We start from the raw sequence: 24,283 nt of genomic DNA, 5'->3' as shown, positions 1-24,283 counted from the left end.
TCAGAAACATCTACAGTACTCTATTGGATTTCTTACAATTTTGATGGTATTAATTGTGGTGATGCTTGAATTATACAGATAGATAAGCTCCTTAGACAATCAGCGTTTGGTTGTTATTTTTTTAAAACAACCACAAGTTAATGTGATAAACTCCATGGTTGTTCAAGATTATTTTCCAGAAACTTCTAGAACACAAGGAGAGGGGACATTGGGGGCCAAATTAGGCCCCTACATTAGTGTTTGCAATACGGAAACCCTAATTTCCTTCCATGGAAAGATGTTTGCTCTGTGTCACATCCCTTTTTAAATTTCCAGAGTAACAAAGATGGTTTTCTCCCAATCTTTTTCTTTAATTTTGAAAAATTTCAAACTTAGAGAGAAATTGCAAGACCAATAAACAATGAATACCCACATACCATGGGTTCAGCAATTGTCCGCATTTTAGTACATTTTAGATAACTTTCTCTTTCCTTCTCCTCTCTGTCCACACCCTCCCCCTTGGTTGAATCTTTTAAAAGTTGCAGAGATGATGAATATCAGCTCTAAATATTTTGACATGCATCTTTTAAAAACAAGACATGTTCTCACTTGACCACATATAATTATCACACTCAAGAATTTTAACCTTGATAAAAAATTATTACCTAATACACACATGGTATTCAAACTTCCCCAGGTATTCTCCTCTATTAGTGTTTTTAAAAAATTTCCTCCATCTAGGATTAAATATTGCATTTAGTTGTTCAGTTTCTTTAATCTTTTAACCAAGAACAGTCCTTACCCGTTATTTTGTTGTTTATGGTGCTACCATTTGTGAACGGTGGTTTGGACAGTTTTCATCAGGCACACACTTTTTGTCCTGGAAAAAATTTCTAGGAGCTGGATTGCAATGGATTTCTAAGAAGCAGCATTGGCTCTGATGAACTCAAGGGTTCATCAGATCCCAAGTAGCTTTCGGAAGACTGAGACGGCTCTCATTTCTGGTCCCTTTCCCTAAAACCTCATGAGCCCAGGAGAGAAATGTATTGAAAATAGTGAGGAGAGACACAAAAATCCTTTCACTTGTCCGATCTGTTGTTCCTCAAAAGCAGAAGCGGCTGCAGAGGTGTTGTAAGTCTCCCTTAACTTTGGTTAAAGTTAAGGGTTGTTAAAGCCAATGTCAGGCACACACGTGCAGCCCAAACATTTTTGATGAGTTCCCTGAAACTCACGCCACACATCGGGCAGAAAGACAGCTGTCCTGGGAAGACACGAGGAGAGCAATTTGTTAACAACTCTGGCAAGAATATAGCCAGACTTGTAGACACCTAAGAGGCGCAGGTTTTATTTGCTTAAAACCTCAGCGAGTCTCCCTAGAGGGGATTTCTTGCTCCCCAAGCAGTTTCAAAGACACTTCTGTTTTCCAACACATCATGTTCTTGACACATCGCAAAACCGTGGAAAATGTTTTGTATTTTCTTGATCGACTCGCCGCGCACAGTTTATTTACCTTTCTCCCTCAGAGATTTTGAACTTTATTCCTGCCATGCAATGCTAAGGTGCATCCATAAGGTGTCAGCACCTCCATTGTAACCAGAATGGTTGAGTTTCCCCCCCACCCCGCCCCACTATTTCAAGAGTAGTTCCCTGATGGGCCTCAAGGTGGCGCCAACACCACAGGTCCGCCCGAGCCGCTTCCAGGTGCAGGAGCCCGCGGCGCCCAGGCAAGGACTCTGTGCGGTGGGGCGCGGGGCCGGGGGTGGGGGAGTGACTTGAATATCTTCTGCCTTTATCGTCGCTTATTATTCTACTAATGCACAGGGCTCTCTGGGGCCCGATTTGGCTTTCGGCTCACTGACAGCAAGGTCAAGAAAGGAAGAAATCAGCAGCCCCCAATCCAAAATACCTTGGCAGGAAAAAGAAAAGATCGGAAACATGGTTTTTGCAAAGTCCAGGTGTGTGGAAGGTGTTGTTTTAATAACCTGAACAAACATCTCTCCCGGAGTCCTACCGAGCGGAGAAGAAACCTAATTCCAGGGGCAAAGGAAAATGTCTCTCTCACCTTTTCTGTCTTGATTATAAGGATTTTTTCCCTTCCCATCCCACTCTTTTTTTTGGGGGGGGGTAATAATTTAGGCCATTCAGCCTAGTTCTTTTCAGATGTCATTGGTTTAAACCTGGACACCCTTGTAAATATAAACTCAGGCAAAAACTGCCATTTTGGGATTTATTTTCCGTGGTCCTTAGCTATTTTGGTTTTTGCCCTGTGCTGTGATAAGGCTTTTTTTCTTAAAGCACCTCGTAAAAGCAGAGTAAATAATATTCCTTCAGGAAGTCTACAGACTGAGGAGTGTTTCTTGATCAATAGTTTGCATTTCCAGTAAAATTGTGAGAACTCGGGCTGCCTGTCACGTACTCCAGGAGAAAGACACTTTTTGCTAGAGGTTTTTTTGGGTTTTTTTGGTTTTTTTTTAATGGATGTGAAAATACTGGAGGTATGAAAAAATAATAAAGTTGTAGTGGGAGTTGGAGGGTTGTGGAGAACGCTCAAACCATTCACCTGTGAGCTGAGGACTGGGCAGTTTATTTTACTTCGTTGCCCCCCAAAAAATCAAGTTAGAGAAAGAACCCAGAGCACCCATAAAAAAATATAGCGAATGTTTCAGAAGCAGAATATTCGAGGTAATGGGAAACTATTTTGTACTTTCCCTTTGATTTTGAATTTATCAGGAGATAATACCATTCAAAGATAATGCATATAAATGTTTTTCTTTTGTTCTGTTATTGAAAATGAATGAAGTATCCCCAGTGCGTTCTACTCACCTCCCCCAAAGATAAGACTGACCGTAGATTCTCTCAAACCCTTTTCCTGGGAATCTAATAAACAACTGATGGGAGAGTGAGGAGGGGAAAAGGAATTCCGAAATACAAAAGTTTTATCCGAAGTCTTCTTCCCTTCCCAACCAGACCGACAACTTCCAGAAGAATTCTGACCAGCATTTAGCCCGTCTTATAGATGTCCTGCCCCTTCGGGGAAGCGAGCGGAGGGGGACCTGATTATTCGAGGTGTTGAAGAAATAAATACTCAGTCCACAAATAAACAAACTTTCTGGGACTCCTAGAGAGAAGGAGAAAGCTTTGAAGGGCGAGGATCTCCGAGTCGCTCCAGGTCGATATCCCGAATAATACCATCTCCGGAGGTGTCTTTAACCATTTGCAATCGCTTACCCCATCCTCTCGCGGAGCCCCAGTGCCCAAATCACCTTATCAAACAACAGCCAAACAGAAAAGACTGAAATACAGAAAGTTAACTTGGAGAATCCCAAGGGGCTTCTCCAGGAACTGGAAGCAAGAGCTGCGCCCAGGGTTGTGGGTTCCAGCCGGCGGGGCGCCGGTCGGGAACCCGCTCTACGGACGCGCGTCCAGCGCGAAGCCCCAGCGGAGCGCAGAGCGCGGAGCGCAGGGCTCAGAGTGCAGGGCGCGGGGTGCGGCTCGGGTTTCTCCTCGCGCGCAGAGGAACCCGGCTTTCCCGGGGCCGGGTGGCTGGTGCATTGTTCCCATCTTCGGGGAGCGCGGGAGTCAGCCTGTCAAAAGGGAATTTATCTCTGGGAAAAGGGAGACACGCTGCGAAGCTGGAGTTGGTGGGCTGCAAGCGTCTACGCGGGAGGGGAAAGGGGGAAATGAACAGAATTATTTCACTCTCTTCCCCAAACCCCACAAAACGGCTCCCGATGTCGTGGATGATTTACTGAATCCACGGCGAATTTAGAGGATTATATCGTCAAGATGTCGCTACTTTCCCCACTTCGCCTTTCCCCTATAGACGCCTCGGCCTGCCTCCTCAGGTTGGGGTGAAGGGCACTCGGTTTCTATAATTTGCCTCTAAAACCTTTATAGGTTATTCTTGACTGCCCTGAACCTGGAAACTTCCCGTTGATTGTTAATTATTTGCTTAAATAATGACAACATACAGCGGAGGCTCCTCCATTCCAGTCCAGCACGTTTACTTGGAAGCCATTACACCTGGACCCCGATAATTAGGAAATCTAATTATTTGCCTCATCACTCATTAATAAGAAAAATAGTCCCAGGTTCTTTGCTACTTACAAGGTCTTTGGGGAGATACTGGACTACATTAATCAATTCGATTTTATATCTCAAACTGACTTTTATCTGCGAAGGAGCGTCGGGGTTTTTTTGTTTTTTTCTTTTGCTCTGGGCACGTGGGCCCATTAACCAAAATGTGATAATAAAATAAATTTTAATAAGATATAACTTTTTAAAAAATCTTTTCAAGTTAAGACTGAGCTGCAGAAGTCTGGTTTTGCGCGGCTGGGTCTTAGAGCCGACGGATTCCGGCGCTCCTCGTCCTGATTGGTGCCAAGTCCCCAGAGCGGCCGGGTTATTGGTCCAAAGTTCCCGGAGGGGGCGTGGCTGGAGGAAAGTAAAAACTCGCTTTCAGCAAGAAGACTTTTGAAACTTTTCCCATTCCCTAAAAGGGACTTCGCCTCTTTTTCCGGGCTCGGCAGGGTAGCACTCTGGACCCCGGCTCTCCGACCCTCAGGGCTGCCGATTTGCTGGGGGGGCTTGGAGAGCCGCCTTCCCCTTCCTGACGCGGACCGAGGGGCCAGCCTCGGTCCACCGCGCGCGCGGCGTCTCCGCTCCGTCCCCGGCCGCCCGCCCGGGCTGCCACCCGCCGAGTCCCGAGAGCGAGCGGGCGAGCGAGCGGGGGCCGGCGCTGCGTTCGCCCGGGCGCGCCCTCCAGGATGCTGCTCCGCCCGGTCCGCTGAAAGAGAGCGCCCTTCCCGGCCCAAAGGCGGGCGCCCCTTCCCGGCGCCTCCTCCAGCTCACCCCTGAGGCTTCTAGGCGCCCGGGGCTCCCCCCCGCCGGCTCCCTTGCTCCCTCTCGCGCTCTCTCGCTCGCGCTCGCTCTCGTAGGGCCTTCCTCGCGGTCCGTGCGCGCAGGCGGTGGCTAGCCGTCTCGGACGCAGCATGCAGGCGCGCTACTCTGTGTCCGACCCCAACGCCCTGGGAGTGGTGCCCTACTTGAGCGAGCAGAATTACTACCGGGCGGCGGGCAGCTACGGAGGCATGGCCAGCCCCATGGGTGTCTACTCGGGGCACCCGGAGCAGTACGGCGCGGGCATGGGCCGCTCCTACGCGCCCTACCACCACCACCAGCCCGCGGCGCCCAAGGACCTCGTGAAGCCGCCCTACAGCTACATCGCGCTCATAACCATGGCGATCCAGAACGCGCCCGAGAAGAAGATCACCCTGAACGGCATCTACCAGTTCATCATGGATCGCTTTCCCTTCTACCGGGAGAACAAGCAGGGCTGGCAGAACAGCATCCGCCACAACCTCTCGCTCAACGAGTGCTTCGTCAAGGTCCCCCGCGACGACAAGAAACCTGGCAAGGGCAGCTACTGGACCCTGGACCCGGACTCCTACAACATGTTCGAGAACGGCAGCTTCCTGCGGCGCCGGCGGCGCTTCAAGAAGAAGGACGTGCCCAAGGAGAAGGAGGAGCGGGCCCACCTCAAGGAGCCGCCCCCGGCGGCGTCCAAGGGCGCCCCGGCCGCCCCCCCACTAGCGGACGCCCCCAAGGAGGCCGAGAAGAAGGTGGTGATCAAGAGCGAGGCGGCGTCGCCGGCGCTGCCGGTCATCACCAAGGTGGAGACGCTGAGCCCCGAGAGTGCGCTGCAGGGCAGCCCACGCAGCGCGGCCTCTACGCCCGCCGGCTCCCCCGACGGCTCGCTGCCGGAGCACCACGCAGGCGCGCCCAACGGGCTGCCCGGCTTCAGCGTGGAGAATATCATGACGCTGCGAACGTCGCCGCCGGGCGGCGAGCTGAGCCCCGCGGCCGGGCGCGCGGGCCTGGTGGTGCCGCCGCTGGCTCTGCCCTACGCCGCCGCGCCGCCCGCTGCCTACGGCCAGCCGTGCGCGCAGGGCCTGGAGGCTGCGGGCGCCGGGGGCTACCAGTGCAGCATGCGCGCCATGAGCCTGTACACCGGGGCCGAGCGGCCGGCGCACATGTGCGTCCCGCCCGCGCTGGACGAGGCCCTCTCGGACCACCCGAGCGGCCCCACATCGCCCCTGAGCGCCCTCAACCTCGCCGCCGGCCAGGAGGGCGCGCTCGCCGCCGCCGGCCATCACCACCAGCATCACGGCCACCACCACCCGCAGGCGCCGCCGCCCCCGCCGGCTCCCCAGCCCCAGCCGGCGCCGCAGCCCGGGGCCGCCGCGGCCCAGGCGGCGTCCTGGTATCTGAACCACAGCGGGGACCTCAACCACCTCTCCGGCCACACGTTCGCAGCCCAGCAGCAGACTTTCCCTAACGTCAGGGAGATGTTCAACTCCCACCGGCTGGGGATTGAGAACTCGACCCTCGGGGAACCCCAGGTGAGCAGCAACGCGAGCTGTCAGCTGCCCTACAGATCTACGCCTTCTCTCTACCGCCACGCAGCTCCATATTCCTATGACTGCACGAAATACTGACCTGCCCCGGCCCTCCTCTGCCCTGGCCCGCTCTGGCTTCGCCTCCCAGACGCGACCCTCTCAAACAGTTCAGGCTGCGGAGACGCAAAAAGAACCCAAACTTGCCCACCGCTTTTTCCGCAGACCCGGGAGCACAGAGCGCGCGCGCCAGCCTCAGCCCTCTGCGAAGCTGCAGGTAACTTTAATTCGCCGCCCCGTTTCTGAGATCCCAAGAGGCCCCAGTACAGGGACGCGGCCCAACGAAATGAATAATGATTTTAAAATCCCCCTCCCCTTCCAGGATGGCTGTGCTCACTGCTCCACTCGGGGTTTCAAAAATTATAACTTATGGACCAAATCCCATAGCGATCCAGTAATGATTCTCTGTAGAGACCCCCATAGGCCTATGGGGGTCTCTATAGATTATGTATGTGCTGTGTGTAATTTTAAATTTCTCTAACCGTGCTGTACAAATGTGTGGATTTGTAATCAGGCTGTTTTTTTGTTGTTTTTCAGAGCCATTAATATAATATTTAAAGTTGAGTTCACTGGATAATTTCTCATCTTGCCCGACCATTTCTAACTGCCAAAGTGAAAATTCAAGAAACCTATGCGGGGTCCCCCCCCTGTACAATTATGAGATATAATTCTTCTCCCAGTTGTAGGTCTTTTACAAAACAAGAAAATAATTTATTTTTTGTTGTTGGCGGATAAAGTCAAGTATCTGATACTTTTTATTTACAAAGTGTGATGGTGTTGTATAGTAGATTCCTCCCCCAGCATTCCTAAAAGAAAAAAAAAAACACTAAAAATTTAACTTGACCTGTGTTTGTCTTATGTGGTCTTAATTGTTGTACTTGCCTTAAAATAAACCCATGTTGTTTTTCTGCCCAAAGTCCGGACAGTGTGTTTGTATGCTCGAATTTTTAAAAACCAGGTGTGTTCACAAATCCACCTGTTTTGATTATTTTTGTTACACAGGTGGGTAAATGTATAGACAGCTACAGATGATCACAGAAGACTGGGGGGACTCCCCTGTTGTCCCGCCAGTGTCACAAAAGGCTTTCGATTAGTTCAGAATCCCACCCTGACTGAGGCAATCAAGAAACAGTCCTGCTTGGACGTTGCTGCCTGAAGGGCTGTGAGCCGTAATGACATTTGCTGTAATGCATTTTGTTAAACGCAGAAAGACATGCCAATAGTCAAAACAAACAGTGCCATTCCATCCCAGTGTCCAGCCATCTCCAATTTAGGAGGTGAGGGAGAGGAGGATAAACATTTTCCATTCGCTGACAACAAACCAGGGGGAGTCCTGCTTTTCCTCAGTTTCCTAAAATACGGACTTCCTTCCCCACTTTAATAGTTCTCCAGAAAAGAATTTGAACCCGGATGGCGGAAATCCAAAGGGGATTGATTCTGTACCATTTAATGACCATCCCTGGCGGTGACCAGATCAGAGGTGAATCTTTGACCTCTTCACTTCTGGATTTGATTTCTAAATGTTTACCCTACTGCAGTGAAAAATTTTCAAGCCTCGTCGCACTTCAAAAATAATTTACAGTGCTTTTAGAGTTTTAAATTTGTCAACTTTTCCAGGACTTTAAATCATAGATTATTTTTCTTTTCAGTTTTGATACCTTGTCCTTCAAATTTTAAATAGCCACGCAGCCTGTGTGAGGTGCGGCTGCGCAGGGGAGGGGGCATGGCGTTACTATGTGTTTCACTGACCAAAACACGCAACTCCCCTCTTGGTCTCTGTGTGTGACTTTGGGGTCCAGAGCTCCAAGTTGGGAATGAGTTTCCCAGCCCAGCAGGTGAGAAGGCACTCTGTACCTTGCCTAGAGTGCAGCTCCTGTGAACTTACCACTTCAGGAGATGATGATTTTCCAGAAGGTGATCTTGCTGGATGCAGTAGCCTTGAATGTAACCTGGGCGTTATGTTGTTTTTAACACGGCATTTTGTCTCTGTGTTATGCTGAAATCGAATTGGGGGAGGTTTGAGCATAATAATTTCCCCCATATGTGCAACACAGCTTCTTTCAATCTGTGGCCCCAGAGGTGGCACCTGGCTAAGACTTAAAGATTGCATTTTATTCCTTTTCATGACCGTAGGACTGGTGAGCCCCCGGGTCCTTGGTGCTCAGTTGAGTGGGATGCACCAGAGAGAGGGAGGGAGAGACCCCTGAGACCATTCTCTGAGCTGCAGAATGAGGCTGCAGATCGCTCACTGCGGACTCGGGCACTGGGGTTTCACTTTGCTCCCCTCGAGGAGAGTGTTCTAGCTGGCTTTCTGCTTCCCCAGATATTTCAGAGTCCTCCCTGAAAGCCTGCCCTCACCTTAAGATTTAGAACTCAGAGGAGGTCTCAGAGACACATGGAAAACAGTGGAGAGAGAAATGGAACCACGGGGTCAGAGATCTGATCTGCCCTTGACACCGCGCTGGGGTCTCCTACCTTTGGGAAAGCCTCTTAAAGAAGTCCCCGCTGTGCGTGGGCCGCTCACCTGAGCGGGTAGCTCACGGAGGCCACGGCGAGGGGCCCTTCCATTCCCCGGGGAACGTGGCCACCTGGGGACTGTTGGAGGAATTATCCAGGCCTGTGGAGGCGGCAGAATGGAAGCGAGTCAGGCCCTGGGCCGAGGAGGCCGGGAGTGCGGGAAGCGCCTGGAGGCCGGCCGCGTGTGGGGTGGGCGGTGGGGGGGGGGGAGGCCCTGCGCTCGGAGCCAGTCTCAGTCCCGGCCTGCAGCAGCCCGAGAAGCTTCGGGACTCAGTGGCCTGGGGCGTCCGTTGCTCCGCGGAGTGGGAAAGACCGGACGCCGGGACTGAGCACGGAGGCCAGGCGCTGCCGGCTCCCTTGCTGGTCTTCGCGCCACCCTACGCGTCTGCCCCCGTCGCGCAGAGACTGCTCGGGGCGTCCGGGCTCCACGTCTCCATCCGCTCGCCGCTCCTTCCTCCGCCGCTCTCCTCGGGAGGCCCAGGGCCTTTCAGGAAAAGGGGAAAGGAGGTCGGGGCTGGAAGGGCCGGATTGAGGTCTGCCGGGACTCCTTGCTAAGGCGGCTCTGTGGTCCACCGAACGCAGTTTGCGTGAAGCTGCGTCTGATAACCACGTTTCTTCCTGACCCAGTAAGATACAGCCGGGCAGGTCTCAAAGATACAGCAAATAAAATGGAAGTGACCCGACCACTACAACAGAGGCCGTTTCCCACAGAGATAACCCTGCGTCCCCGACTGGCCTTGGCTGGGTGGACTGTGTCTCTAACCAGGGTCCAGTTTTGACAGATAAAGGCCGCCAAAGAGACCCAGTGGCCTTTGGGCATCCTGCACGTTGTTCTTAGCCCTGGAGAGGCCGCAACTGGAGGAGCCATGCTTCTTGTAAGACTCGGAGAGACACCCAGGCTCACTGCTTTCAGGGAGAGAGGCCGAAAGTTGGGCTTCTCCCACGGCCAGTCTTGGGTCTGTGGCCCGGCAGCCCTCACTGCTCTGGTTCAAGTGGCTTGTCCTCGAGGACGCCAAAATCGGTAGCGCCACGCATCCTCGAGTTGCTGGAGCAGTGGGCTAGGGGTTAGAGGACCACATCTCGCTGTGTGAACAAAGTCCTTCCCTCCCTCGCCTTGGCCTTCTCATCTAAAATGAGCAGGTGAGTGCAAGGGCATTTCAGGGTAGCGGGCATGTTTTTTCCTGCATCGCCGGCTCCTGCGATGGGCCCTCGCTTATCCCCACTCGCCTGCTCTGCTCGCAAGAAGTGAATATCAGAAGTTAGTGGGAGAAGAACATGCAGGGTCCTGGGAACTTCAGCATTTGGCTCATAAATCTTCCCAGGTCCATCTCCTGCCCTTTACCCCAAGACTGCCTGGGGGGTGGGTGGGATCACCTCTGGGCCTGGGAGAGGCTTGTGAGCTTCACTCAAAGCACAGAGCGGAGCTCCCAGGTCCCCAGTGGCCGAGGACTCGCCTCCTCCATCCTCAGCCCCAGCCCCAATCCAGAAATCTGGACGGGGGTGTTGGGCCAGGTTGGCCAATGGAGATTTATTGATAACCATAAAGCTGAGGTGAGTGGAGAGAGTGACACCGAGAAGAGACTCCCGTGACGAATAAGTAGAATGCACTGGGGTCTGCGAGCCCGCACCGGGCGGGCGTCTCAGGGGATGTGTGCCTGCGTCCTCGGGACCACGTGCTCGTGCCGGTCGGTCAGGGCGTGGTGGGAGTGGATGAGTGGAGAGTAGGGCCGCCTTTGGGTGCAGCCAGGCCAGGGGTGGCTGGGGAGTGGGGGGCAGACTCCAGGCCAGCGGGACCCCCTGGTCAGAGCCACCCCCCAGTGCCTGTTAGCACCACATACTTGAAATGCTTTCCCAAACGCTGAGAAGCATTGCCTGCCTGCCTCCTTCTTTGCCCGGCCTCAGCTCACCAAGGCATTTGAAATGTTTGCTTTTTGACATAGGCATGTAGGGAAGGGGGTGGAAAGTTTCAGGGAGTTGGGAAGGCTGGGCAGCCGCGGCTGCACCTGGGAAGACGCCACCGCCTCCACTTATGCAAGCCTTTCCCTCTCTGGCTTTTGCAACGTTTCTGTTCTGCAGCAGAAGCAGACAGACATAGCTTGGGTAGAGGTGGATTCTTGAAGGTGCCTCTCTGGCGCTGCGTTTCTTCCTGGGTCAGGTCCGTGGGGACTTTATGCTGGGGCTGTGAGTGTGTGAAGGCTGGAACAGGGGAAGGGGGTGGGTGGACAGCTCGATGGACTTGCTGGCATTGATGGTCCCTTTAAGGGAATGGAGTTGGGGAGCCCGGGGAGGGCTTTGTGCTCACTCCATAGGCCCACCCAGGCTGGGAGGTCATGGAGGCCAGGGAGGCCGTTCTGACCTCACGGAGGCTCGGTGGCCCTTGATCCTGGACCTTCCCTTTCCAGCAGCCCCTCTGGGCGCTCTCTCTGCCCTCATGTTATTTTTCCAGGTGGGTTCCCCGATGGAGATTTTCTCTCTAAGCCAAATCCACAGGCACCACCTCGGGCCCTACCGCGCACAGGCCGACTGAGGGTGCCCGTGGCCTGGGGCATGCTACCTCAAGCTCTCTGAGCCCATTTCTCAACTGAAAAAATAACAGGATCATCAAATAGGGTTATCATGAGGATTAAGGAACCCCACACCCGTGGGGAACGTGCTTCGATAACATCCAGTCCATGGTAAGGGCTGCTAGCTATTAGGATTTACCTGGATAACAGAAGAGCAAGGATTCTTTGGTCTCACTTAACTGCATATATCAGGCTAAATGCTGATGTGCTTGGGCAGGGTGGTGCCCGGGCCCTAACTGCCCCTTTTCTCTGGGCTTCAATCAGCATCAGCTGACTGGCCAACCATTACCTTTATGGCTCACTTCCCCTGAGAGAAGCAGAAGACACTGCTCTAAGATTCCTTCAAAGTGGAAGAGGAGGGTAGGGAAGGAGAGGGTGTCCTGGGTTTTGGCAGGATGTGAGGACTCTGGGTCTCCTACTTACAATGCCCCAAATCTCCCAGCTCTGGAGGTGGGGCACTCATCCCTCCTCTCCAGAGGGTCCCCTTGCCCTTTGATTACTCCAGACACACATTACTCAGCTTCTGTGCTCACCTGAGGGTGTCAGACCTCAGAGAATCCCCCTTTGGAGGACACCGTGTGGGTTCCAATCCCTGTTCCATTTACTACCTCCGTTGTTTTCCGGTGTTCCGTGCCCGGCCTCAGTTTCACCATCTGTAAAATGGGTGAATCCATCCTCGCATCTTCCATAGATGCTGCCAGGGTTCTCAAGAACCACACACACTAGCTATTATAATGCGATTGTCTTCCTGTGTTTGGAACACTTCCTCCTAGGAGACCTGAGGTGAGTTAACTTCCTGGCCTCAGTTGCCTGATCTGCAGAATGGGAACGATAAATGTTTCTGTTTCTTAGGGTTACTGTGAGGATGGAGTAACAATACAAGGAAAGCACTTAGAACGGTGCCAGCACACAGTAGTGTTCAAGACATAGTTATTCGTATTACCCTTATTATCATCATCCTCGCCCACATTTTGTCATTAAGGTGACCTTGCATCCTTCCATCCTCACTCTTCTCAAACGTATGGTAGAATCATTCGTTCATTCAACTGAATGAATGAATCATTCATTCATTCAAATATATATACAATTCGTTAACTATCTTCACACGTAGAAAAGTGAGGCAGATATTTGGGAATATGGCGCAGATCATCGTTAGCTTGAATGTCTGCTCTTTATTTACCGGTGAAGCAGAAGAAGGGTAGATGGGAGCGGGGCATGGGAGGAACTCCTGTCTCTCCTCCGAAGACTTTTATTGTGAGGCCTCTTTGGTCCAGGCTAGTGCCTGGCCTGCCCAAGGAGCAGGCTTTCTGCCAGGGGGCTGGGAATGGTACTTTCTGCCCTCATCCCACACTGAACCCAATTTGTGCTTGGGCCCCAGAGCTGGAACTGCCACGGTCCTTCCGGAAGCATGATTTCAGGGCTTTCGTGCAATCTGGAAGACGCACTCCCACTGACTTCAGAGATGAATGTGCTTTTCTGGGATGTGAAGACCTATGAACCTGCAGGGAACTTTCGGCGTCTCCATCTGGCTCTCTGAGTCACCCAGTCTGCCCGGCTGTCTCCTAGGCTCAGCTGGTCCCCCCACCGAGCCTCCGATAGGTCCTCACCCGACAGAGCTTCCGCACGAGGGCGCATCCACACTCGGACACTCGGTGCTTGTTCCCTGCGCTCCCCGGAAATAAGCCGCAGCGCGGGGCTCCTTCCTGCAGCGTCCCCTCCTAAGCTCAAGTTACACACTTCACCTGGGAGCCCAGGATTCTTCCCCCTGCCGGAGCCGGGTTAGGGAGCCCTGCCGGAGTCCTGCGGCTGAAACCTCTCAGAGAGGTTGCTAACTGCTGCAAGCACGTGGGGCTCGCCTCTCCAGACCGCGACTAGAACTGGGGTTGTTTTTTCTTTACTATCAGTGCCCTGCCCACCAGCTGCGCGTGTCTCCGCCTGCGTCCCGCCCATGCCCAAATTGGGCGGTGTTTATTATTGTACGAATTCAAGCTCCGATTTGCCTTAGAGTTTAGAAGGAGCGCTGCGGTGGCGCGCCTTTCCGGAAAGGCAAGGATGTACGTGCTGGACTTTGGGTGCCTGGGAAACTCCAGGAAGGGCTCCGGGAGCGGAGGTGGGGGCTCCGCGCAGTAACACCGGTTTGTCTCTTGCTCTGGGTCTGGCTCTGGGTCTGTTCGAGCCGGCACCGAGGCTAGATCCAAACTTGAGCTTGCAGGGGGCGCTCTGGTCTGGAGGGGTTGGGTGACTTCCGGGGACTGTGGTACCCGTGCGTTGCAAAAGCGCCGACATTGAGGTTGTTTTTCCATCCCAGGGTTGAAAGGGGGGCTCCGAGGAAAGCCAGGGATCCAGAGAGAAGGTAGCGCCCCGCCCCCTCTTGGCTAGAGGGCCATCCTCAAGACCAAAGCCGGGACCAGGCCAGGCGGGACACTGGGCATAAGTTAGAATTGCAGCGCTGGGGACGGAGGCCTGGTTGTGTCCCAGGGCCTGACCTGGCTGTCCCTCAAGCCCCGCCTGCCCCCAAACCGGTTTTTCGACCCTGACCGTGACTTCCTTTTTGGTATTTCAAACGTACCGGGTCCCCTGTAGTCTATTCGGAACCCCCAAACACATGGGTTACTTTCTGGATTCCGCATTTCAGAGTGGGATTCTCCCTGCTTTTCCGTGTTCAGGGGTGACCTGAGCAGTGGCAGCCGGTCCCCAGCATAGGGTCGCCTCTCTGTGACAGCAGCAGCAGACAGGCCCCTCCCTCATTAACGCAGGTTTAGTGCGTGTCTTCCCAATTGCCGGGGAGCCTCGAGGGCCGTTACAACCCTCACCTGCCGTCCTCACTCCTCTGCCTTCTCTTTGGCATCCACACGGTTGACTCAAGAAACGTTAATTCAGTTATCCCAAGCTTTTTCTTTCTTTCTTTTAAAATATATTCAGCAAAGATCGTAAAACAGGCACTAGTCACGTTACGTGCCACCCCTCCAAGGCGGTGGAGTAGGGGGAGACACCTCCTTCTAAGTCAGCATCATTCAGGCTTTTTGATTCAAACCGGGACGTGGCTAAATGTAAAATGAGACCGGGTGGGGAGTGCTTACACCCCAGGGTGAGTGGGGAGGGGAGCGGCGGGAGAGCGAGCAGGCTTCCCAAACGCTTAATGTAATCACGGGCCAGCTGCGTGCACTTGTAAAGTTGTTATAACCCCCTCCTTGTTATAAACAGGAAAGCACAGAATATAAAGCAAGAGACCCGCATTCACAAATACCAGCTCTGCTGCACCAGCTGCCAAGTTCCCCTTTTATGGTGCTCCTCCTCGCAATCTCAGGCCCATCAGAAAGATCTTAGTCTCTCCCCCTCAGCTCTCCAAAAGGGTTTACTTTGAAACCTCCCCAACTAAGCCACGGACCCGGTACTGCACGCCCTCTCCAACTCTCAGTGCCCTGTGCCACTGGCTTCGGGAGAAACTGGGCTCCTGGAGTCCTCTTCCCCAGGTCCCCAGGGAGCCCCGAGGTTTGCCCCTTTCGGGATGCTAGGCCCCCAGGGAGTACGCCTCCACCCCCCAGCTCCTCTGGGGCATCCCAAGGATCTCTCCAAGGAGGGCTGCATCCTCTTCTAATCAGACTCCCGTCTATCTCCTCTCCCCCGCCAAAATATCTAAGAGCTCTTAAAAGACCTCAGAAGGCATTTTATGAGACTGTGTCATCTCTACATTTCCTACTAAGCCTGGGAGAAGAAAAGATCTTTTGTGGGAGGCCATGGGACTTCGGGGCTCCCCCAGGCCAGAGGTAAAACTCACCCCTGCGCCCCTCCCCCCGCACCTCTCCTTCCTGGCCTGGCAGACCCCGCTCTGAGCCACCGCTATCCACATCCTGCCTCACTGACTGTGTGTGCTTACAGCGTCAAGGGGTGGACGTGATATTTCAAACATCAGATCAGTGCGTTTATATATTGGGTGCCCGGAAATTTTTCCAAATAAACACAGCTTGATTCAACTTGGGTGGGCGGACTTATCAACAGACTAATTCTATAAACAAATGAAGGAATAACCCCGAAACCGATTGGCTGGTATCAAAAAGACACGTGGAGGGAAAAGCTTGGAGTTTTTCAGCAATGAAATTTTAATTAATGTGGGTGGGCTGAGAACACAGCGACTGTTTATCATAGACAATTTATTTTCCAGCGCTAAGTCAACATATAATAGCAAACTTACAACAATTATTTAACATTTTTAAAGCCATGAAGAAGGGACAGAGCCCCGAGCCGCCGGGGAGAGCGGCAGAGCGGGAGGCAGGCGCAGGGCAGGCTCCCCTGGAGGGCCCTTGCGGCGCGGGGCACAGTCCCTAAGCCGCCTGGGTCGCCTGCGACGCCGGAGCGCAGCGCGGGCTCCCACTCGCCATGAGCCACCTCTTCAGTCCCCGGCTGCCTGCTCTGGCCGCCTCTCCCATGCTCTATCTGTACGGCCCCGAGAGACCCGGGCTGCCTCTGGCCTTCGCCCCCGCGGCCGCTCTGGCGGCCTCGGGCCGGGTGGAGCCCCCCCAGAAGCCGCCCTACAGCTACATCGCGCTCATAGCCATGGCGATCCAGGATGCGCCTGAGCAGAGGGTCACACTCAACGGCATCTACCAGTTCATCATGGACCGCTTCCCTTTCTACCAGGATAACCGACAGGGCTGGCAGAACAGCATCCGCCACAACCTCTCGCTCAACGACTGCTTCGTCAAGGTGCCCCGCGAGAAAGGACGGCCCGGCAAGGGCAGCTACTGGACGCTGGACCCTCGCTGCCTGGATATGTTCGAGAATGGCAACTACCGGCGCCGGAAGAGGAAGCCCAAGCCGGGCCCCGGAGCCCCGGAGGCCAAGCGGGCCCGCGCCGAGCTGCAGGAGCGCGGCGCAGAAGCGCAGCCGGAGGTGGGGAGAGGGGGAGCGCGCCCCCGCTCCGCGACCCCCATCCACGAGGGAGCGCCTGCGCGCCCCTCGCCCCTCCGGGAAGGCTCCTCTCCTCCGGCGTCCCTCCACTGGCCCAGGCCCGCGTCGCCCTCTGGGGACGCAGGCGACGCGCTCCAGGGCGCAGCGGCCGTGGCCGCCAGCCAGCCCGCGCGCACGGTGGATGGCTCGCGGTCCCCTCCGCGCCCCGCCTCCCGCAGCTCTCCGAAGAGCTCGGACAAGTCCAAGAGCTTCAGCATAGACAGCATCCTGGCGGGACGGCAGGGGCAAAAGCCGGCTGGAGGGGGCGAGCTCCCGGGGGGCGCCAAGCAGGGGCCCGGCGGCTGTCTGGGCGCCTCGCTTCTGGCCACCTCTTCCGGCCTCCGTCCACCTTTCAACGCTTCCCTGATGCTCGACCCGCACGTCCAGGGCGGCTTTTACCAGCTCGGGATCCCTTTCCTCTCCTATTTCCCTCTGCAGCTCCCCGACACGGTGCTTCATTTCCAGTAAAGCAAACAGTGCCTGATCTTTCCCCTGCCCTGGTCTGAGCTTCTTGTGAGCAACCAGGACTCCCACCGCTGGAGGAAGAAGTCGCGTGTTTTTTAAAAAATGATTTCCTCTGCCGACTCCTGGGAAGTATTAGCAACCTCTGCGCAGGGATGGGCACACTCCCCTGCCTCCTGCAAGGCGGACCTTCCCAGAACCCGGAGCAGCTTCGGAGATTTAAAAGACATTGCCCACGCTGGGACTTGGGCATCTCAGACCTCCTACTGGGGGAGCAGGAAAATGCCTTGACCTTAGGTCGGTCCCACTGGCTACCCAGACAGGCCCTGCGTGTCTGGGGAACGGGAGGGCGCAGACAACCCGAGGGCAGATACATGGCCGCAGTGTGGTCCTTCCTATCTGAGAGCCACGGTCTGACCATCACCGGCTCGGTTGTCACTGTGGCCTGGGCCTTGGCTTTGAGCTCGTCGGGGTGATGGGTGTTCACAGCTGGGTTTGTCCCTGAAGTCCAGGGAGAATTTTTCTCTTTTCCTTTCTAGATAGTAAAAGGAACATGCTATATTCTTTGGCTAAAATGCTTGATTCTTCTTACTGTAAGGATTGCCCTCTGAAAACATCTGTATTAACAACTTCTATTACGAAAGTGCACTCTGTATCATTTAGCATTTTGTTGCATTATGATAGCTTGTTAATCAATACACATGTTCTCCAACGCATGTTACCAGCAATAGCCAGCCTCCTATCTCTTTGCTTTTTTGTTTAAGGGTCGAAAGATTTTTGGAGACACCGGAAGTGTGTGAGGGGGAGCGAAGATGTCTAAGACAGCGGAAGATTTTCCACTTCCATGTTTTTTTTTTCAAGATCTAGGCTTGACCGTTGCTACATTTTCCAGAATTGTGTAGTGAAGGACTACTTTTAATCAAAAGAGCTGGGTGAAACAAACACACGGAAAGCGAGTAGAGGGAGAGATGGGTTAGTGCCAGCAAGAGTAAGGGAGCCCACTGGTGTCTGTGGAGGCGGCTCTCTGGACCCCAAGGAACAGGAGGCTTGGTGGGAGGCTTCCCAGCCGACTGCAACTGGCTCCTCCCTCTAAGCCCCAACCAGGCAGGCCCAGAGCTTGCAGCTAAATAAACACCTATGGAGGTGACTGGAAGTCTGGTGTGAGGGGTGGGCGGGAAGGCAGGGGGCTGAGACAAAGATCTGGTTACGAAAATTGAGATTTTTCACAGCCCGGTACAGCTTGAAACTTTTGGGAAATGCATCTAACCTCTTATGGTATCTCTCTTTGGGTTGTTTTGGTGGTTCTGAAACTTGATTTCCTGAACCTCCAAGTTACTTTAATTTTATCTGATGTGGGAAAAGCACAATAAGCCGTGAGTTCTTGGAGGGAGGTGGAGACAGTCTCTGCATTTTTTAGAGCAGTTTCCAGGACATATAAAAATGAACACAAACTTTACATCAGGAGAGCCTGTTGGTTAATATGTTGGATATTTTGGACAGGCAGAATAATTTAGTAACTAGTAGGCACAGAGCCGACTTACTGAGAATTCATCCTGAAGGCGTGTGCTACCGACCCACACGTGCATCCACGACCGCTTTCTGCCTGGGCTGGTGGGAACACTTTGGCGGCCGAGCTTCAGGGTCCTTGATGTGAAGAACTTTGATGAGATCCTATTGTTGAGATCCAGGATCACTGTGATTGACTTAAAATGTGGTGGAAGGGCCGTCATTCGATATTTTGTTATCCCGAAGTCTCAGCCTCTGTGAATAAAGTTGTTTTTTCATTAACCTCTCAGTGACTGGTTCAATGGATTACTGGGGGGGGGGGGGATAAACAAACAGTGTAATAAGAAAGGGGAGCCTGGGATTATATCTCGGAACCCCAACAGTGTCTCTGGAGGCTCTGGCTTCCGAGGGAGGGTACACAAACATGCACTGGAGGGTAGGAGCTGAAAACCCCAGGACTGGTGGATGCTGCCTGAATGTCAGCAATAAGATGAAGATTCTGCTGTGTAGGATGTATTTTTAATGTTTTCTTTTTATGTTTGATTTGAGATCTCGTGTGTTTTGTTAAGTTATGATGCCTGTTTTCTGGAGAAGCAAATAATCGAATACTGTCATTTTAAAAAATACTGTCATTTATCTTAGAGTTACAGTTCCAAAAAGTTCCACAAACATTATTTTTATGGCAAAGAAAAAAAAGGCAGGAGTATGTATTACTTTGTAAGGGTGTTTATACATACATAAAGAGGAATTCTGTTACCTAATCCCCACATTCATCTGGTTTAGGAAAGCAAAGAGAAACGGACAGTGGGGTCATTTCTATGGATTCTATACAATTCCATGTGTTTTCCTTCCTACTGGAGAGAGAGAGGGGCTGTGGCACTTAGCAATCCAAACAGCTGTTCTAATGTTCCAGTTTAGTCATGTGCTCCAAATTACGGATCAATGAGAGCAAGGCAAGGTTTCTACTCTTAATAAAAACAAAATCACCTAGATTTCAAGTAAACTAAAAGCAACCAAATCATTCTGTTCTTTGGCAATCTGAAGTATGCCTCAGTGTTCTCTAAACAAAGGGAACAGATTCTGGTTCCTGTAGATGATCGTTGGTTTAAGCCTTGATTACACACACACACACACACACACACACACACATACACACACACTTATGAGTACACTGATCATAATAGGGGATATGGCAGGTGTGTGTGCAGCGATAAATGTGTATGTGTACATATATGTATACATGTGTGTATACATGTTCTACACACACAAATGGTCAGAAATTCACCTTCATTGCATAGCTGGGACAGATAAACTCAGATCAAGTGCTGAATTCCTTTAGATTTACACAAGTATTGGTACTTTGGGAAAGATTTTGTTTTTCTATATAATTTGAACAAGGAATAATTTAGTTTTTTGCACTATCATAGTGAAACTAACAAGGACTTTACAAAAGAATCTTGGAAGACATACCCACCTGAGACCTTTACCTTCCCAACTTTTGCAAGGGGCTTCAAAGAGGCCTTTTGCTTTGTCTGCTCATGGATGTTACCTGGCTCTTGTGGAGGCTGATGGCCTCCTGGGTCTTACACGCCCCATAAGGTTTTCCAGAATTGGAACAGGATGTGTCTTGCCATTTTCCAATACAGCCGCATCTCTCTGGAAAGAGGCCCACCCCATGGTCTCTACCATTTCGTGAAGAGTGGTCAGCGTCTATGCATGTGTGGGTTAATGAATTAGCCACATGTGATGATATTGTTACAGCTGAAGGCCAGAGCCCATCCGCCCGGGCTGCACCCATGTGAGAGGCACGACTCGGTGTACTTCCCATGTTCATGGCGGCTGGGGTCTTGTTTCCATGATGCAGGGGTTGTTCCATCGAGTCAAAAATACACATGAGAGGCTTCCCTGGTGGCGCAGTGGTTGGGAGTCCGCCTGCCGATGCAGAGGACGCGGGTTCGTGCCCCGGTCCGGGAAGATCCCACATGCCGCGGAGCGGCTGGGCCCGTGAGCCATGGCCACCGAGCCTGCGCGTCCGGAGCCTGTGCTCCCCAACGGGAGAGGCCACAACAGTGAGAGGCCCGCGTACTGCAAAAAAACAAACAAACAAACAAAAAAAACCACATGATAATAAACCAAGTTTATTATTAAAATTGAAGAACATGAGTTTGTTGGAAAAGTAAAATTCTTTTTATCCACATTTCAAGCAGTTTTTATGCCTGAATAGCCAAGTGTCAAGTTCTCGTCTACACTTGTCTTTATCCAGACGCCCCAGACTCGGGGTTCTGCAGGGTCAGACAGATCCCATAGATTGTACAGTGACCTAGAGGGGTCCACAGGGAGTGGTGGGGCCTGGGCCCAACTGGGAGGGTCTGTCTCTTCCAGTGGCGTCCAGTTGCCAACTGCCCTGGGAAAACCACACAAGTGGCTCATAGGCCAGATGTGGATTCAAACCCAGGGTGTACACTGTGGTGGGCAGACGAGACCAAGTGGAAAATTCACTTCTTCCCCTGGAAGGTGGCTGGAGAGAGGGAGGTGGGAGGGCCTATCCTAAGTACTGGGGGTTGGGGGGACATTATCAACTCAGGTGTCCTTATTTACCCTGGCAGTGATAGGGGCGGGCAAAGGGTAGGCACTGGGGCAAAGATTCAGTCTCAACCTCCTCTTCCCATTGGCGTGAACCAGGGTTCCGCAGGAAACAGAAACCTACTTAGATGAACCACTGGAAAAGACCTGGTTGGAGGGACTACTTACAGGGGAGCAGGTGGAGTGAGTGTAGATGGGACCGCAGTGCTGGTGCAGGCAGGAGCTGAGGAGAATGACCCGACTTCTCTCCTCTTCTGCCTTCCAGCCTCACGTTGATGCCTCTGATTGGCTAAACCCCACCAGGAGTCCAGCCTACAGGAGTCCAGCCTACAGGGAGCCCAGGTGATACAGTCCACAGGGCTCAGCCTGCTGGGGCAGAGAGGGGTAGAGAACGCACCAGGCTGGGACCGAGGCAAACAGAGCACAGCCAGCACAGTGGAGGGTCCTGCCTCTGGGGCCAGTTGGTGGCAGCTGCCCGGACCACACTGTTGACGTCCAAGGGCCAAGACCAGGATGTCTGGGACAATACCGGCGGCTGCACCTGGCATTCTCAGAGATTGGATTCTCCCGTCTGGCAAGCTTCCGGGAGAAGGTGGTTCTAGACCCTCGCCTGAGAGCCTCTTGGGTGGGCGGAGTCTGGATTTAGCTCCTGAGGGCCCTGGCCCTGGCCGTACAGTCTCCGCCTTCTCACCTCTGAGCCTGGAAAGGACTTGCTGAGTTGCTGGGGGCTGCGATGACTGCACCTAGTTTGTATCCATTTGCTGAGCATTTAAAACAAAGTTACTCCTTCCTGGCTAGTGCGAGGAGCGCAACTGATGCCGTGTTACTCTTCCAGAATGTGTGTCCCACACGCTGGGGAGGGCGTCCTCCAGCCGGAGTCCAGGGAAGGGACACAAAGGAAGTGTCTCGGCCGAAGGTCAGGCACTCTGGGAAGAGTGGGGAAGACGCCCTGCTGTCCACAAGACCATGTCACCTTGGACAACACCAGGTTTAAAGCCTGACTCAGATCCTCATACTGTGCAAGGTGAATATGACACATGTCCTGTCTCCCCAGCATCCTGGGACCACAGTTCTTTCCCAGGTAGTGGCCACCTTCTACTGTTCCACAGGTCTCTCTAGACACACCTACTAGTGAGGAAACCCCCTCTCATTAATGTCTTATTGACTCATTACCATTCAGTAATTTGAAGTTCAGATGAAGGTGGGGAGGGGTACGTTAGCCTTGTCAAGAGTGAGCCCGCCAGACAGAGAATAATAACCCAGCTCTGCTCTGACTTGCTGTGTGACATCAGCAAAATGACTTAACCCTTCTGTGCCTTAACTCTCTCACCTGTACAAATGGGGGCAACGTTAGTAACTGCCTCATCAAGCTGTTGAAAGGAGTAAATTTAATGATGGGTGTAAATTCCTAGGACAGCACCTGACCCAGTTCTCGTCTGCAAAATGGGACTAATCATAATGCCTTCTGCATCGGGCAGCTGTCAGAATTAAATTAGTTAATATATACACATACAATATCTGGCCTGTGGGAGGCATTCGGTCAATGGGAGGTCTTGTCTCTGTATATAGACGCAGCCTCTAATCTAAACACTCTTGTTTTACAAGCCCATTTGCCAGCCCACAACGCGGCTCGTATCCCGTCACTCCTCCTGGGCCAACTTCTTCAGCTCTTCCTCCCGGGCAGGCTGGCAGCCATTTTCGTCTCTTCCTCGCAGTGTTATATCTCTTGAGATGATCCAATCGTTTGAACACAAAACCAAAAGCAAAGTAAGCCGCCACACGCGGCAGGGGATCCTAGGAAACCACAGGAGGGCGATTTTCACGAGCCCGGGAGGGCGAGTCCTTTGGTGTTTCTTCGCCTTGCCCAGGAGCTTACAAGGAGCTTCCCAGGGCTGGCCGTCCAGCCACAGTGAACTCAGGGGCCTTGGGAATGAATAAAACTCTTCATTTCTGCCCTCCCCGCACCCCAGCACCAAGACCACGCCTGTTGATGAAGGAGAGGCTCCACCCCTCTCCCGGGGACAAAGGGACCAGACTGGGGAGCAGCTTTTCCTAAATTCATGAGTCTCATAGCCCGCCTTATAAAGTGTAAGGAACATTTCTTTAAATGCTGTGCTAAATATAGCAGGGGCTGGGTCAGCGAGAACATTTTTAGAAAGCACATTACAAATCAGGAATGTTTTAGAGAAATAAATAAACTTTCCCACATTTTTGGACTTTGTGTCGGCTCTGCGGGCTCCATCTTGAGAGCATGATGTGAGGTGGGGGTGATGAATAATTCACGTTGGGCTCTTGCGGGTGCCCGGAGCACCCTGCGAGTGGCTTCTCCTTCCCTTCCTTGGGCATGGGGCTCTAGGACGGGGGTGGGGTGGGCATGGGAGAAACTGTCAGGCTAGGGACAGCTCAGCATCTGAATAAGGGCCACTCAGTGACATAAGGAAGACGGGATTAAGGAGAAATACATCTATTTCCAGTGCGTTTCATTTCTTGTCTCTGCTGTCTGTTCCGGGGGTTCACTGGCCTTCCACACGGGGTGAGGACAAACCCAGGGGGCCGTGTGCCCACCCCTCTGTTGCAGGATGACGTCCCGGTGCTTGTGTCCTGTTCCCAAGGGCTCCCATTCCGTTGGCCTCTGGTGGGACCAGGTGGCGTGTTTCTATAAGCTCCTCAGGGGAGTCTGCTCTGCAGCCAGGGTTGCGAACCACCGTAGCGAGGTACCGACGTCATCAGGCGGGTCTCTGGGCGTGAAGGAATCGTGCAAAGCAGGTTGTTCATCTCTTACTCTTTCTTCTTATTTATCCACATTTGTACTCAATTTCCACTTGGTCAAAATAGACTCTCGGCTTCTCTCCATGGACGAAAGCATCCTTTTTCTATTTCTTCGGGTAGAGCTGCCTCCACTAAAACACTCGTAGAAGTTATATGTGTTCACGCAAGAAGTGTGGAATATTTAGAAGAGTACTAAAAAGAGAACCAATGTGTGATCCCATGACCACCTGTAATAATCCCACCACCAGAGATTATGGTTGGTACTTCCCCCCTAGACTATATATATATCTGTATCAACCACAGATATACCAGTGATATTAGATCGGTATGTATATATACAAATTGTTCTCTGCTTCATCACTGCTGCCACCATCACCATCATCATCACCACCGCCATCACCATAGAGCTTTTCTGCACACGCAGAGTGCCAGGGAGGTGCTGTAAGGCCTCTTACGCCACGCTCCTTTAATTGCTGACAGCCTGGCCACACCAAGATGAGG

The 24,283-nt window shown here is 52.7% G+C and overlaps 2 protein-coding genes across 2 annotated transcripts; both read left to right on the top strand.

Annotated features, from left to right (window-relative positions):
* The first annotated feature begins 4,516 nt into the window (after nucleotides 1-4,516).
* FOXC2 (forkhead box C2) lies at nucleotides 4,517-6,612 on the top strand. The gene has a single exon (XM_079907750.1). The coding sequence runs from the start codon at nucleotides 4,971-4,973 to the stop codon at nucleotides 6,474-6,476; it is 1,506 nt and encodes a 501-aa protein (XP_079763876.1). The 5' UTR covers nucleotides 4,517-4,970; the 3' UTR covers nucleotides 6,477-6,612.
* An 8,960-nt stretch (nucleotides 6,613-15,572) lies between these two features.
* On the top strand, nucleotides 15,573-18,680 carry FOXL1 (forkhead box L1). The gene has a single exon (XM_079907333.1). It carries the CDS (start codon nucleotides 15,893-15,895, stop codon nucleotides 16,928-16,930), a length of 1,038 nt encoding a protein of 345 aa, XP_079763459.1. The 5' UTR covers nucleotides 15,573-15,892; the 3' UTR covers nucleotides 16,931-18,680.
* The last annotated feature ends 5,603 nt before the right edge of the window (nucleotides 18,681-24,283 follow it).

The sequence above is a fragment of the Stenella coeruleoalba genome (genome assembly GCF_951394435.1).
Source record: "Stenella coeruleoalba genome assembly, chromosome: 20".
Taxonomy (NCBI): Eukaryota; Metazoa; Chordata; class Mammalia; order Artiodactyla; family Delphinidae; genus Stenella; species Stenella coeruleoalba.
This window is presented reverse-complemented; position numbering and strand designations above follow the sequence as displayed.